Source organism: Leopardus geoffroyi, chromosome D3, assembly GCF_018350155.1.
Source record: "Leopardus geoffroyi isolate Oge1 chromosome D3, O.geoffroyi_Oge1_pat1.0, whole genome shotgun sequence".
NCBI lineage: Eukaryota > Metazoa > Chordata > Mammalia > Carnivora > Felidae > Leopardus > Leopardus geoffroyi.
Genome location: NC_059339.1, coordinates 66,650,424 through 66,665,443, shown reverse-complemented (window position 1 = coordinate 66,665,443; position 15,020 = coordinate 66,650,424). Strand labels below are relative to the sequence as shown.

The 15,020-nt window shown below is 43.1% G+C and overlaps 1 protein-coding gene across 1 annotated transcript in view; it reads left to right on the top strand.

Annotated features, from left to right (window-relative positions):
- LOXHD1 (lipoxygenase homology PLAT domains 1) overlaps positions 1-15,020 on the top strand; it is a 159,809-nt gene that overhangs the window by 44,589 nt on the left and 100,200 nt on the right. The window contains exons 7-9 of the mRNA XM_045457288.1: positions 3,301-3,424; positions 5,920-6,170; positions 14,628-14,763. Of these exons, the coding sequence (XP_045313244.1) occupies positions 3,301-3,424; positions 5,920-6,170; positions 14,628-14,763 (511 nt within the window). The remainder of the gene's footprint in view (positions 1-3,300; positions 3,425-5,919; positions 6,171-14,627; positions 14,764-15,020) is intronic.

The following is a 15,020-nucleotide window of genomic DNA, read 5'->3' as shown; positions in this document are numbered from 1 at the left end:
TACGCTGTGTGGACCACTCAGATTGTGCACATCTCGGGCACCTTGGTGCATGAGTGCGAGGGAGGGGACCCTTCATCCTCCTCAAATTGCTGTGTGTGTGGGTTTCACTTCTGCCCAGAACAGGCCTCTGTTCTAATAGGTTATATAAAATTGGTGCAAATTTTTTCAGTGTAGAGCAGGGAGAGCTGTCATGAATCATACATGACACTCCCCATCGATCTAAAATCTACTGACTCCAGGACCCATGCCATGTGCTCACACGGGCACGTTGACCTTGCAGGGTGGGGCGGAAATGAAGGCCCCAAGGCCCTGGATCATCTGAGTGTATCTCTAAACCATCGGGAAGAATAGGGAAGAAATGACCCCTGCTTGGGCAGCTGCATCTTTTCCTCCTCTTCTTTGGGGTAGAAGAATAAGCTACTTTTACCATTGGCTGGTCCGATCTTATGACTCTGCTGTGTCCTTGTGGCTGCTGAAGACAGTGGGTTCCACCGTGGACAGGCCTTCTCTGGCTGTGGCCTCATCTCCCAGGGGGCTCGTGACCCCTGCTTGCCCTCTTGCCTCTCAGAAGGCCAGCGCTGCCTGGGGGCTTTCTGCCCATGGAGAGTATTCCTCCAGGAGATAATGGTTCTTGCTTTTTATTAGGTCATTGCTTCTGACTGTCTGTCTGTCTCTCACACACACAGTGTCTGTCTCTCTCTCTCTCCCCTTTCCTGCCTCCAAGTATGTGCTTCTATCAGTCATGGTGAGGGGCATTTCTATTTCCCCAGTCCTATTTTACAGTGGTCGCTGCCACAACAACAGGATCTGGGTAACAGTGGTCTGGAGGGAACACCACCATTTCATTCTCTTAGCGAAAACCATTCCTGACATGCCCTGGATTCTTGAAAGGAACTCCATGAAATCCCAGAGGTGTGTGGGCAACTTGTAAACGGAAGTGGGAAAGCTGCTCACTCCTCCCTCGGAAGGGGCTCTTGGTTATGACCGTCTAAGCATCAGGGGTCATGAGTGAGCCACAACCCACCCAGCAGAGGCCAGGACGCTTCTGAGACAACCCACTACCCCCCCCCCCCCCGCCCACACACCCCTGTACAGTCTTTACATATGGCAGTCGGCACGTGGTCATTTCCCTCCCTGCCTCCCCTTCTCTGCTCCTGCCTACTGAAGGATCACCGTCTGCTACCAGACATGCTCCCAGATACCCTGCTCCCCGGGAGCCAGTTTCCTCCAGCCTCATCTTGTAGACCTTGGGGCCAAAAGTTTTGATGAATGATTGTTTACATATTTTAATATGCATCTAGAAAAGGTTTTTTTCAATTTTTTATAATTTTTTTAACGTTTATTTTTGAGAGAGAGAGAGAGACAAAGCAAGGGAGGGGAAGAGAGAGAGGGAGACAGAGAATCCCAAGCAGTCTCCCAGCTCCGAGCTGAGCTGTTGGCACAGAGCCTGACGCAGGGCTCAGACTCATGAGCCACGCAAGATCATGACCGGAGCTGAAGTCGGACGCTTCACCCAGGCACCCCTAGAAAAGTTTAAGACCTGTTCATGGACTCTGATACTTTCTGCACCAGTATTTAACCTCTCATCATCTCTCTTGGCCCTTCTTTGTATTTAGTATTTTGGAAAATCTAATTTTTCCAAAAATGTATTCAAATATTGTCTCTTTCCTTCGTGGCTCAGCTAGTTTTGTCTTGTAGAGGTAGTTAATGATACACGTTCTATTTCTCAGATTAGCTAAACTTCTCAGGTGAGGAATTTCCATCAGACACCAGGCCAGTAGGGGGCCCTTTATTGATGACAACTGTGAGAGTGGTATTGATGATGAGCTGTGAGGGTGGTGTTCTCGCTCTTGAAACCGTGGCTGGTACGCTAGTCTGTGAACACTGAAAGACAGAGATGGTGAATCTGTATGCCAAGGTCTATTAGTAGGCTTGATAGCTTCTCTGATAAATGAAGTCCTGTTTTCCTTCACTCTGCTTTTCCAACTTGGTGGGAGCCAGAGTAAAGGGGGTTAGGAGGCAGGCTGAAGCCTCAGACCTTTGTCATTGACTCCCCAGTCTCCCCCTAACACGGAGATGAAAACCACCGAGAAATGTGCAGATAGAAATGTTGTGAGAGGCTGAACTTTGACAGCAGAACCCTCTCTGGCCTGTGCCACAGTGGCCTCCAGGTGTTCAGCTTTAAAAGTACAGACACTCCATCAAATCAGCAGGCTCTGAAGGGTGACTCACACCAACCAAACTCACAAGGGGCTGATTTATAACCCAAAGCCTGAATGCTGGATATATCTGAGGAGAGAAGGCTGGGAGGACAGTGGCTTCCAGTCACTGGTTCAGGCCACCGGCTTTTCCCTAGTGGGTGGTATCCTTAGGAAAACAGCTCTTAGCCCAGAAAGTTCTTTTTTTGAAAACGGGATTAGAATAGGGTGAGATGGCTTCAGGCAGCCCAGTGTGTGCCCTGTTTCCACACTGCAGACATTTTGATCTAGGAAGGGAGTCTTTCGTTGAAATCGCCAACCCCCCCCCACCCCCCGCCGCCCTTGGGCAATCTTGGGAACACCTGGGCAGACACTTTCACTTTCCAACTCACCCTGTCTCCAGATGCTTCTGCCTTCACAGGGCTACAACTGGGGGAGAGATTCTAGTTATTGATGAGTCTGCTTATCTTAGAGTGGGTTTTCAGTTGGGTTCCTGGCACGCTTGAAAGGGCCTTTCAGCTCCTTGGTAAACTCTGAAAGACATTCTTATCTCAGCCTCGCCAGCCTGGCCCACATGTGAGTGCCCTGTGGGAGGCTTTGTAGACAGCCACTTCCATTATCCTCGCTATCAGTGGCTGATGTTTTCTGACCTGATCACCAGACCCTGGGATTCTGTGTGCCTCATTTGGGGCTTGTAATTCTCCTTGTGTGGACTCGGCTTCTCACCGAGGGTAGGGTCCCAGGCTTCAGCAGGTGGGGCAGGTGATGCTCTCGTTGCAGTCTGTAAATACAGGCTTCACACCTGTATTTCACACCTGGGTCTCACAGGGCACATCCGGCCAAATTTCCTGCACTTAGTTGTGAAAATGATCTGCAGCAGAGGAGGGAATAGTGGCTCAGTCATTCAAGTAGGAGGTACTTGCCAGTCGTCCCCATGTGCCTCTCAGTGCTTGGCAAAAGGCATGTGCTTGTGCTAAGCTTTCCCTGGGCCACAAAGAAGGTGAGAGTGTATTTTAGAGTGCATTCAAGTGATGGAGGTATTCGATCACCAGGTGCGCTGTTAGTGACCCTTGCCGTCCCCGCCCTCTCTTCTCCTTCCCAGATTGTCATTGAAGATATTGGGAACAAGAGAAAATATGACTTCCCTCTTAACCGCTGGCTGGCCTTGGATGAAGATGACGGCAAAATCCAAAGGGATATCTTAGTGGGCGGAGCTGAGACCACAGGTAGAACTGAGAAAGGGGAAGCACGATTGGCTGGTATTTCACTTTCTGCCTGAGGTTCAGTGTTCTCCTTGGTGGGCCTGGAGGCCTGTGATCCAGCAGGAGCCAGCCACTCCTCCTGTTCTTGAAAGTGTTCCGTCCCTTTGTGCTGGAGCCTGAGGCTCTGCTGATGCCAGAGGAGGCGGGGGAGGTGCCCCTGAGCAGATACTAACTTTCAGGGCATAAGAGATTAGCCACTAGGTGAAGCCGGAATGTGAACTCCTGTTCACAGTGGATGAGGGTGTGGATTTACTCTTAGCTCCTCTTACTATTGCGTGCTTACTGTATGCCAGGCCCCCTAGGCACTTGACCCGTTTTGTCCCCTTTAATCCTCCCAAGGACCCCGTAATATAGAAACTGTTATCATTTCCATTTCACAGAGGAGCAAACTGAGTCACATAGGCATTGAGAGACCTGTCCAAGGTCACGCAGCTGGCAAGTGACAGATCCGGATTCGGGCTGCCACCTTAGTCTCCACCCTGTGCAGATTCCACAGAAAACCCGCACCTCCCAGCATGGGAGTTCGTGGATGTTCCGGAACATCAGTGTCGTGAATGTGCCCATCTGAGAACGTGCTCTGCTGCACAGCATCCTGTTGCTTAGCACTGCACAGAGAAGAGGTCCAAGTCCTGGGGCACAGTATGCAAACTGCTTCATGGTTTGGCTGCAACATACGTGTCAGCTGAACCTTCCAATCTTCCAACTTCTTGTCTCACTTCCAGACGCTCACCTGTCTCGCTCCACCTCATCAGCACACCTTTTGCTCTTTCCTGAACCTACGCCCCCTTTGCCCTCCTTCTGCCTCATCCACTTGTCTTCTGCTTCTGCTGGGGGGGCGGGGGAAGGGAGCTTCTCTCCCCTCGCCTGGCCCTCTCCTCATCCGTGCCTTCCCCCGCCCCTCCCTGAGCTGCTGGCCTTACTCTTTCTCTCACTTTATCTTTAGAATATCTTTCTCCTCAGCCTGTAATGCCATTTCTCTTCTCTACACTCCTCAAATTCCTGCTCCCTGTCACTCCCTCTGAGCCCTCCCTCCTTCCTGTAGACAGGCACTCCCTCCCTTCCTTTGCACCAGACACTTGGGCAGACCTTGACTGCTATCAGTTAGGAAATCACACGTTCCTCTGCTCCAGCACTTTCCAGCCTTGCACGTTATTTGTAACTGAAGCTTGCGTGTTATTTACTCAGAAACAGATAGGAGGGGCGCCTGGGTGGCTCAGTTGGTTAAGCATCGGACTCTTGATCTCAGCTCAGGTCTTAATCTCAGGGTCGTGAGTTCAAGCCCGGTGTTGGGCTCTGCACTGGGCATGAAGCCTACTTAAAACAAAACCAAAACAAAACAAAACAAAACCAGATCCCAGAATGGGTCTGCTCTGACCGCTTTAACCATGTTACTCTTACTGACCTCCAGTGGTAGAGGAGGAGAAACGTCTGTCAAAGGCTGGGAATTACTGGTAACCTGGGCCATGGGATTATGTACTGGGTGTGTTTTGGAGCAACAGAGCTGGAGACACCATTTGTTCATCTTCTAGTCTCCCTGAGGCCTTGCATGTAGAAAGCACTCAGTCAGCGTTTGTTGAACAAAGGAAAGTGTAAACACTTCAATGAATCAGGCATCCCATAGCTGCATGTGGCTAGCTCCAAAAGACTTTCAGGATTTTCATTTCCCTGGGTCCGGGGCTAGGGGTGAGGCAGGGGGTGGGGTGGAGGGGTGTGTCCCTGTACACCATTGCCTTAGACTCCAGAGCAAAATGGAGGGAGGCCAGACCTGAGCAGAGTTTCCTGTCCAGATGCTGGTCTTTGGTGTTTTCTCTTACTCAGTCCCATGTCACAGCTTAATCTCCCTTTGCTGGCTCTTGCCCAGAACTTCATGTCCTCGTCTCACCTCCCGACTGACCAAAACCTCAAATGGCCTGACCACAATGTGCTCTCCTTCCCTCACTCTTTCCTCAACCCACCACGTCAGGCTCAGACATTAGTGCCCTCTATTAAAAGTTATCCTTTTAAGTTATGAGCAAAAGAGCAAGCAAAATGAATCAGCTAGCCCCGAATATAAATCTCCATTAATGGAGTTGACTATTATAATTAAATCAGACATAACAGAATTCATCCGGCAGCTATTAATAATATGCACATGGTAATTAACATTAATAACAAGTACTATTCTTAGCCAACTCAAATTCCTCCTTCTCTCTGTTAGTTTCTTGTAATCAGGGCTGGCAGCTTCTTAGGGTGATACCTGCAGTTTATTCCTGAACTCAGATACATTGACACACAAACTGAAAAAAGAGCACAAAGCGGAGAGGGGCACTGGATGTCATCTGGGGAAGGAGGACGAGGGGGAATGAGGAAGTGTGGAAGAGGGAGGGCCTAGGGAGGCGGTAGCCAGGGAGGGGAGACTTGGGTGGGATTTTGTAATCAGCTGGCCCTAACTTTCTCCTTCCCTGTTGCTTCCACACCAGCTATTTCATATATTGTCACCGTCTTCACTGGGGATGTCCGGGGTGCCGGGACCAAATCCAAAATCTACTTGGTCATGTATGGGGCCAGAGGGAATAAGAACAGTGGGAAAATCTTCTTGGAAGGCGGTGTGTTTGACCGTGGCCGCACAGACATCTTCCACATCGAGTTGGCTGTCCTCCTTAGCCCCCTGAGTCGGGTCTCCATCGGACACGGCAACGTAGGCGTCAACAGAGGCTGGTACTGTGAGAAGGTAAGGGACGCCCCAGGGACGGCCCTTTCCTGATTCAACCCCTCTCTTCTTTAACTTGAAAATACAGACTCTGACCTGCTTCCTGCTTCCTGCTTGCTTTGGACCAGCTACAGAGCACATGGGCAATTCCTTTCATTGGGCAATTGGATTGGTAACATGCCCGTCCATCTTGTTCTGCTTATGATCAGGAATGAGGGCTGCACTGTGCACGTATCCAAGGGCCAGACTGCAGGATAGCTTATCCAGAGGTAGTAGTTGGTAGTTACAAACTATCCTGATTCTTGGTGTAGTGTTTCACTTCACCTTATAAATCTGTCAATCAGCAAGTATTTTTGAATGTATGTTTGCATTGTGGAATACTTATGCTTTAAAGCATATACTCAATGAAAGTAAACTATAGATAATGATAAGAAAACAAATATACATTTCGTCTACCACCCTACTTAAGAAATACTTTTCCAATACTTTTGAAACCCCACTGTGCCCTTACCCAATCATAAAATTTTCTTTTCCCCAAAGAGCATACACTATTATGAATTGTTACCTATGTATATATTATTTGTATGTAGCAGTTTTCATTCAACACTATGCTTTAGACATTCATCTGAATTGGTAACAGAAACTGTAGTTCATCAATTTCACATTCATTCCATTGCATGAATCAGTCACCATTTATTTGTTTGTTCTTTAATTTACAGACATTTTGGGGTTGTATTTCTTGATATTTGCTAATATAAGCAATGTTGCCATGACATTCTTATACATCTTTGTGCAAACATCCAGTTGGTTGATAGTATATGTTCAAGTATCTTTTCGTAGCTTGCCTACAATGTTCTTTGAGCAAGGGAAGATTTAATTTAGAAATGCTTTATCCAGGGGCACCTGGGTGGCTCAGTCGGTTAAGTATCTGACTTTGGCTCAGGTCATGATCTCATGGTCCACTGTTGGGCTCTGTTGGGCTCTGTGCTGACAGCTCAGAGCCTGGAGCCTGCTTCGGATTCTGTGGCTCCCTCTCTCTGCCCCTCCCCTGTTCACGCGCTCTCTCTCTCTCTCTCTCTCAAAATAATAAATACAAATTAAAAACAATTAAAAAAAACCCTGTAACTCTTTTAAAAATATAGATTCCTTGACTACAATGCAAGTCTACTGCGTCAGAATTTCCAGGTAATTGGGATATTCAGATAATTCTTATCATTAAGGAAGTTTCAGAATCACTGATTTAGTAAATAGGAATTGTTTCTCAACTGTTCTAAAAAGGCAGTTTAGTCTCATCAAACTCCCCAAATGTATGGTTTTGCCTCTGAGCTTTTTTGTCTGTTCCATTTATTGATTTAATGTTTTCCGACACTAATACAATACTCACTCTCATCATTTCATATCTTTATGTAAGTCTTGGTATCTTCTAGGACAAATTTACTCATCGTATTCATCTCCTTAGGATTGTATTAATATTCATGGCTCTTAACCCTTCCATAGAAATTTTAGAATTTTCTTGCCAAGTTCCATGAAGAATTATGCTCAACGGAATTCAATTGGATATGTAGATCCATTTGGAAGAATTGATATCTTTACTAAGTACTTTTTATATGTATGAGCATTATGTACCTCTTAAAATTTCGGTCTTCTTTACTATTTAGGTCTTCTTTAATATTTCCCCTTTTTTTTCCTTACTTTAAAAGTTTATTTATTTTGAGAGAGAGTGAGAGAGAAAGCACATGTGTGTGTGAGCCGGAGAGGGGCAGAGAGAGAGGGAGAGAGAGAATCCCAAGCAGGCTCCCTGCTATCAGTGTAGAGCCCAACAAGGGGCTTGATCTCACCAACTATGAGATCATGACCTGAGCCGAAATCAAGAGTTGGATGCTTAACCGACAGAGCCACCCAGGAGACCGAGTGTTTTTCTATAGTTTTGTATCTTTCTTGATAAAGATCTTGCACATCTTTGTTAGATATATTCATAGAGGCCTTATAATTTTTGTTCCTATTATAAATGATATCAATTTAAAATTATATTTTTAAACTATTTGTTTAAAATAGAAGAAATAGAAATACTCTGTAGAAATAGAAGGACTTTCGTGCATTGAGTTTACAAATAGCCATCTTACTAAACTTTAATTAATTATAATTTGTCTACAGATTTTGGGAGAAGTTTCTTTATAGAAACTTTGTTGTTTGTGAATGGTGACAGTTTGGTTTCTTTCCTTCCAAAGCTTATATTTAATTTTTTTTTTTTTTTTTTTTTTTGTATTTGACCACATGGGCAGTACAGTGCTGAACAGTAGGGTTAATAGTAGACATCTTTGTTTTGGTTTTGATTTTACAGGAACTGCTTCTAATTTTCTATTGAGGTAATTATGATTTTTGAGGGGTTTGGTAGATAGTCTTAGATTAGATTAGGAAATCCTCTTCTATTTCTGTATTGTTCAAAGTTTTTATTATTTATTGTTGAATTTTATCTAATGCTTTTTCTGCATTTAATGCTCTAGTCATGAAGCTTTTCTCTTTTACTTGTCAATTTGGTGAGTTAGGACTGCATTTTCTAGTGGCAGACCAACTCCAAATTTCTTTAAGACAAACTTGGTCATAAAAGGTTTTAATTTTACATGCTTCTGGAATTGGTTTGCCAGCATTTTATATAGAATTTTTGTGTATATGTTCATGAAGAGCATGGCCCTTAATTTTCCTTTCTCCTATAGTCCTTGGCAGGTTTGATCCTGGCATGGAATGAGAAATACTGTCTTTCCTGAAAGAAGGTGTATAAAATTTCAGTGATCTGTCCCTCAAAGTTTGGTTGCAGTCTCTTACAAAATTGTGTGTGTGTGTGTGTGTGTGTGTGTGTGTGTGTGTGTGTGAGAGAGAGAGAGAGAGAGAGAAATTACTGATTTAAAAAGTTGTTGTGTTTGTTTTGCTGGTTATAGAATCTTTTAGGCTTTCTACTTCTTCTCAAATGTTTTATTTATTTATTTAAAATTTTTTTTTTAATGTTTATTTATTTTTGAGAGAGACAGAGACAGAATGCAAATGGGTTAGGGGCAGAGAGAGAGGGAGACACAGAATCCGAAGCAGGCTCCAGGCTCTGAGCTGTCAGCACAGAGCCCGACGCGGGGCTCAAACTCACGAGCCGTGAGATCATGACCTGAGCTGAAGTCAGACGCTCAACCGACTGATCCACCCAGGCGCCCCATCTTCTCAAATGTTTTAATGAGCTGTATTTTTCTTGGAATTTGTATGTTTATAGGTATCAAATGTATTGGCACTTGCAGCGTTAGTCTTATACAGCATTCCCTTATCTTTTTAACTTCTGCTGCATCTATAATTATGATTCCCTTTTTATTTCTAACATCATTTGTGCATGCCTTCTTGCTTTTTAAAAATAGCATTCTCACAAAAAGTGTGTTTAGTCGTTTTAAATAATCAACATTTGGCTTTGTTTATAGTCCATTTTATCTCTATTTCCATCTTGTCAGTTTCTGTTCTCTCTCTTAATTTCTCTGGGTTTCTGTTGTTGCTATTTTTCTAAATTCTTTTTTTTTTTAATGTTTATTTTTGAGAAAGAGCATGTGAGCGGGGGAGGTTCAGAGAGAGAGGGAGACAGAGGATCTGTAGTGGGCTCTGTGCCAACAGCAGAGAGCCCGATTGAAGGGCTCGAACTCATGAACTGTGAGATCATGACCTGATGCGCTGAAGTTGGACTCTCAACCGACTGAGCCACCCAGGGGCCCCATTTATTTTTCTAAATTCTTAAGTTGGATTCTTAGCTCATTAATTTTTAGCCGACTTGTTTTCTCATATAAGCATTTGATACTATAACTTTGCCTCAGAGTAGTGCCCTAGCTGCACCCCACACATTACAGTATGGAATATTTTTATTACCATTCAGTTTAATTTTATTGCTTCATTTAAAAATCAACTTTGTTGAGGTATAATTGACATAGAATTATACTGTGTAGTTCTATGAGTTTTGACAAATTCATATACCATGTAACTATTACCAGAACCGATACACAGAAATTTCCATCACTGCAACCTGTTTCTTGTGCTCCACCCACCCCCGTCAGTCTATACGGCTCCAAACACTAACATGATTTCAGTCACTAAAGATTAGAATTGTCTTTCTTAGCATTTAATATAAGTGGAATCATGCAGCGTGCACTCTTGTGTGTGTGTATGCGCATGTATGCGTGTGACTTCTTTTACTCAGTATAATATTTTTGATATTTATCTGTGTTGTGTTGCATATTAGTAATTTATTATTTTTATCACTAAGTATTATTTCATTGTTAGGGTTTACAAGTTTGTTCATCCATTCAACTGTGTGTACATTTGGGTCGCTTCCAGTTTTTGTTCTTTGTCTGCTATTATGAACAGAGCTGCTATGAAAAATCATGTACAAGTCTTTGTATGAGCATGTTTTTAATTTTTTTGGGTAAATACCTAAAAGTGGAATATCTGGATCCTATGGTAGATATACACATATCTTTTTAAAGATCTCCCAAGCTGGTTTCAAGTGGCTATACTGTTTTGTATGCCCATCTGATGTATGAGAATTCACTATCGCTTGATATTGTCAATCTTTTATTTATTAGCTATTATAATGGGAGTATCATGGTATTTGATTGTGATTTTAATTTACATGCCTCTGATTACCACTTATGTTGAACATTATTTTCATGTGCTTATTGGTCATTTGTATATCTTTTGTGAAGTATCTTTTGACTATCTAAAATTTTTTTTGTCTTTTCATTACTAATTTATAAGAGCTATTCATATATTCTTGATAGAAGTATTTTGTCAGATATATCTCTATATGTTTGTGGTGTATTAAGTATAATCTCCCAAAGTGTGACTTACCTTTTCATTTTCTTTTTTTTTTTAAGTATATTTATTTATTTTGAGAGAGCAAGAGCGAGCAAGCAAGGGAGGGGCAGAAAGAGAGGGAGAGAATCCCAAGCAGGCTCCACACTGTCAGTGCAGAGCCCCATGTGGGGCTCCATCTCACAAATTGTGAGATCATGAACTGAGCTGAGATCAAGAGTTGGATGCTTAACTGACTGAGCCACCCAGGTGCCCCTCCTTTTCATTTTCAGGACAATGTTTTCTGAAGAGCAGAAACTTTCACTATTGATGAAAGGCAATTTGTCAGCTTTTTCCTTTATGCTTTTTTATTTTTGCTTTATGCTTAGTTATTGTTCTACTTAAAATTTTTCTGTGACCCATTAGCTATTTTGAGGTGTGATTTTTAGGTTTTAAATACATGTTCTTTTGTTGTGTTTTGTTATTTATTTCTAATTTAATATCATTTCAACCAGCAAACATAGTCCGTATGATGCCATTTAAGGAGATTTGAAATTTACTTTACAATGCATGTTCAATTTGCGCATTTGTTCCTAGAGTTGAATTTAAGATTTTGAGTTTATATATTAAATTCAGTTTATTAATACTTTTATTATTTGAATTATCTATTTCCTTACTAGCATTTTATTTGATCTGTTAATTACTAAGAAAGATGTGTTGAAATTTCTCACATGAGTGGTAGATATTTCAATTTCTTATGGTAGAGCTAACAGTTTTTGCTGTATATAGTGTGAGGCTATGTTATTAAGTGTGGAGTTACTATAGCCTCTTGGTGAATTAACTAAATATTTACCATAATCCAGTCTGACACCATCTGTCTTTTAACTGGCAAACTTAGTCCACTTATATTTATTGTACTTTCTGGCATGTTGGTTTTTCTACTTTTATAGTTTTTGTTTCTTTTGGATTGGTTGTTTTTTTCCCTTGATGCTAAATTAGAAATTATATTCTATTTCTGGTTTGTTTTGTGTTGTTGTTTTACTGGTTACTCTTGAAGTTTTACCCTACATACTTAATGTGGCATACCCAAAATTCAGTTACCATCTCTACTTTCTTTTTGGCAAGGACCTTGAAAATCTCTAATGGTAATAACCCTGCATCTGGGCCTCATGCTATTCTCGCTTAGTGTTTTAGCTTATTTTAAATCCACACGTGAGATACAGTTTTGTAGAATCACTGTTTAGATTTACCTACGTGCTTGCCAGTTTGTTTGCTTGCCATCCCTTCTTGCATCAGAGACCTTATTTCTGGTGTCCATTTTCTTCTTCCTGAAGTTCACACTTTAGAAGTTCCTTTGGTTAGGGTCTGTTGGTGGTGGGCTCTGTTTTTGTTCATTTGGGAAATGTTTTTATTTCATCCTCATTCTTGAAAGATAATTCTGGAGTACAGAATTCTAGATTGAGTTATTTTGCCCCTCCCCTCCCCCAGGCATTTTCTGGCTTCTGTTAGTCTAATTGCTGTCAGCTCTCTTTTCTGTTCTGATGCTCTTATCTTCTTTTTGTCTTTGGCATGCTGGTGCTTCTCTTTGACACATCTAGGTGTCCGTGTATTACTACTTATTCTGCCTGGGACCAGGCTTATGGTAACTAATTCTCAGGGAAGATTATTATTATCTGTCTGGAGCAAAGGCAGAGAAGATAGGATCCCTTTGCAGATGTTCCCCTCTCTATGAGGGAGCAGCTCCTTCAAGTGTTTCTGCTTATTCAGGATTTGTAGTTCAGATCCTCCAGTTTGCAAAGCCCAAGGGCTAGCCTCCTGCTTCCAACTGGCTGTTGATTTCCTGATCTCTGAGTGTCTGGTATTGTCTTTTCGCTTTTGGTGCAGCACCAACTTTAGCCTTCACGTATACCCATTCTCTTGGCTTCTGCTTACTCTGAATTTTGCTGGCTCTTATGGCCTTTCTGTAACTTCTTGTCAGCTCAACAATGTATATAAAATGATATTTCCTGTTATTTATATGGCCTGTGGGTATTTTGCAGCGGTGAGAGGCTTTTCAGACTACCTTGTTTGTTGGACTACCTATTCCAGAAGTAGAACTTTTAACAAGAATTTTTAAGTACTTATTGTATGCTTAGAGCCATCTTTGGGGGAGCCATAAGGGGTGAGAACATACAACCTCAGCCTTTTAGGAATTTGCTCCTCCTATTGGTCAAACAAGACTAATACACATGTAAAAACTAGAGAGCAATTCAGGAGTAAACAAAGAGGAAGTAATTGCAGGATTTGTTCAGAGGGAAGAAAGAAAGGCTGTTAAATAATTGTTGGTGATTATTACTTTCTGTGCCCCTAGACCACCCTCTGTGGGTGCCCTCCATCTTTGTGTACAGGTAGGTCCACTTCTGAATGCATGGTTGCATAGACTCTTCAGCATAAAAGATGGCGTGCAGTAATGGATCCCAGGGGACCTCAGCCTTAATAGGAATTCTGAAATTCTTGCTGATGGGTGTAAAAGGCCCCTAACTAATAGGAGTCAGGAGCATTTATGCTTCTGGTACTGACACCAACTGACTCCAAACTTGGGCACTTCGTTCCCTTTTCTGGACCTCAGCTTTCCCATATATTGAATGCATGTTGGGGTAGACTCTATGAATTGCTAGCTAACACATTTGTGTTTGAGGAGGCTACTGTGTTCGAGGAGGCTACTGCCTGAGGCTCTGAGACATCATTTATCTCTAGGGAGGAGAGTTTCTCTGGGAGATTGAGGGTGTACAGGCTCCCCTCCCAGTTTCTTTGGGAGATTGAAGGTGTACAGGCTCTTTTATCTTCCTTCCCCTTGGTTATCAGGCAAGGTTTCATATGGCTATGACAGTCATACAGTATTAGTTGCATTCTCAGAGATATCTGGGTATATCTAAGTGTAATAATTCAATCCAAGGAAACTATAGTCAATGGTAATAACCATAAACAACTGACAACAAACACCCAGTAAGACAGTAGCTTGTCAAAATGCTTGATCAGCGCTAGAGTCAAATTAGCTTTCAAGTTAAAAAGAAGATAAAGCAGAGAATCTAGCAATGTGAATAGTCAAAATTTCTTGGTCGATAGAAAATCTTGTAGTGTCACAAGAACATTCCTTTGGACATCTCTAATGTGAGTGGCCTAGGCTGGATACACTTCTGAGTTCTAAACTCATGAGTTCAGAATGTGATTAGAGAAAGTGTAGGAAAGGTTTAATGAGGCTCAAGCCCCGAAGAGAGCAGTTTGTTTTTGTATTAAATTCCAGATACACATTGCTCTCTATGTGATTGACCTTTTCCCTACAAGACAAATGTAGGGAATTAATGTTGTATTCTAGCTCATTTGGTTTGGTCTGAGGTTTTATGAAGCGCGTGAAGAAACACGGGGTTCAAAGAGCGTGTTATATATAGGGGAGGATTCGGGATTTGGGCTGGTAAATTGGAGGACGGATAATACCTACTTGGGAAGACCTCTTGTGGGGGGGGGGGTGTATTTCTTGGTCGAAGATTTAATGAGGCAGAGAACAGTAAGAGAAGTGCCATTCCTTGAGGAACCTGATGTAGACGACCCTTAATATGAAGAGGCTGTCAAACTTTGTAAGGGTCCCAACCCGGGGACCTGCTGCAGGAGACTCATCTGCCCTCCCAGGTGGTGATTCTGTGCCCCTTCACCGGCATCCAGCAGACCTTCCCTTGCGGCAACTGGCTGGACGAGAAGAAGGTGGACGGGCTGATCGAGAGGCAGCTCTACGAGATGGTGTCTCTCAGGAAGAAGAGGCTAAAAAGTAGGTTCAGGGGCTGCATCAGAGGCTGGTGGCCTTTCAGACAGGGCCAACAGAGGCCAGGATGTCAGACCCCTGGGCAAGAGCTTCACCTCGAAGGAGTCCACTTCTGCTTCTCAGGTCTCCTCTAGAAAGGAAGGGAATGGGCCCCGCAGAGCTTGGTTCTCCAAGATACAGGCTGCGTGCCCGGCATAGAGTTACATACCCGGCATCAAGGCCTAGTACCCCTGTGACCCCAAACTGTATAAGCTGCCGTGAGG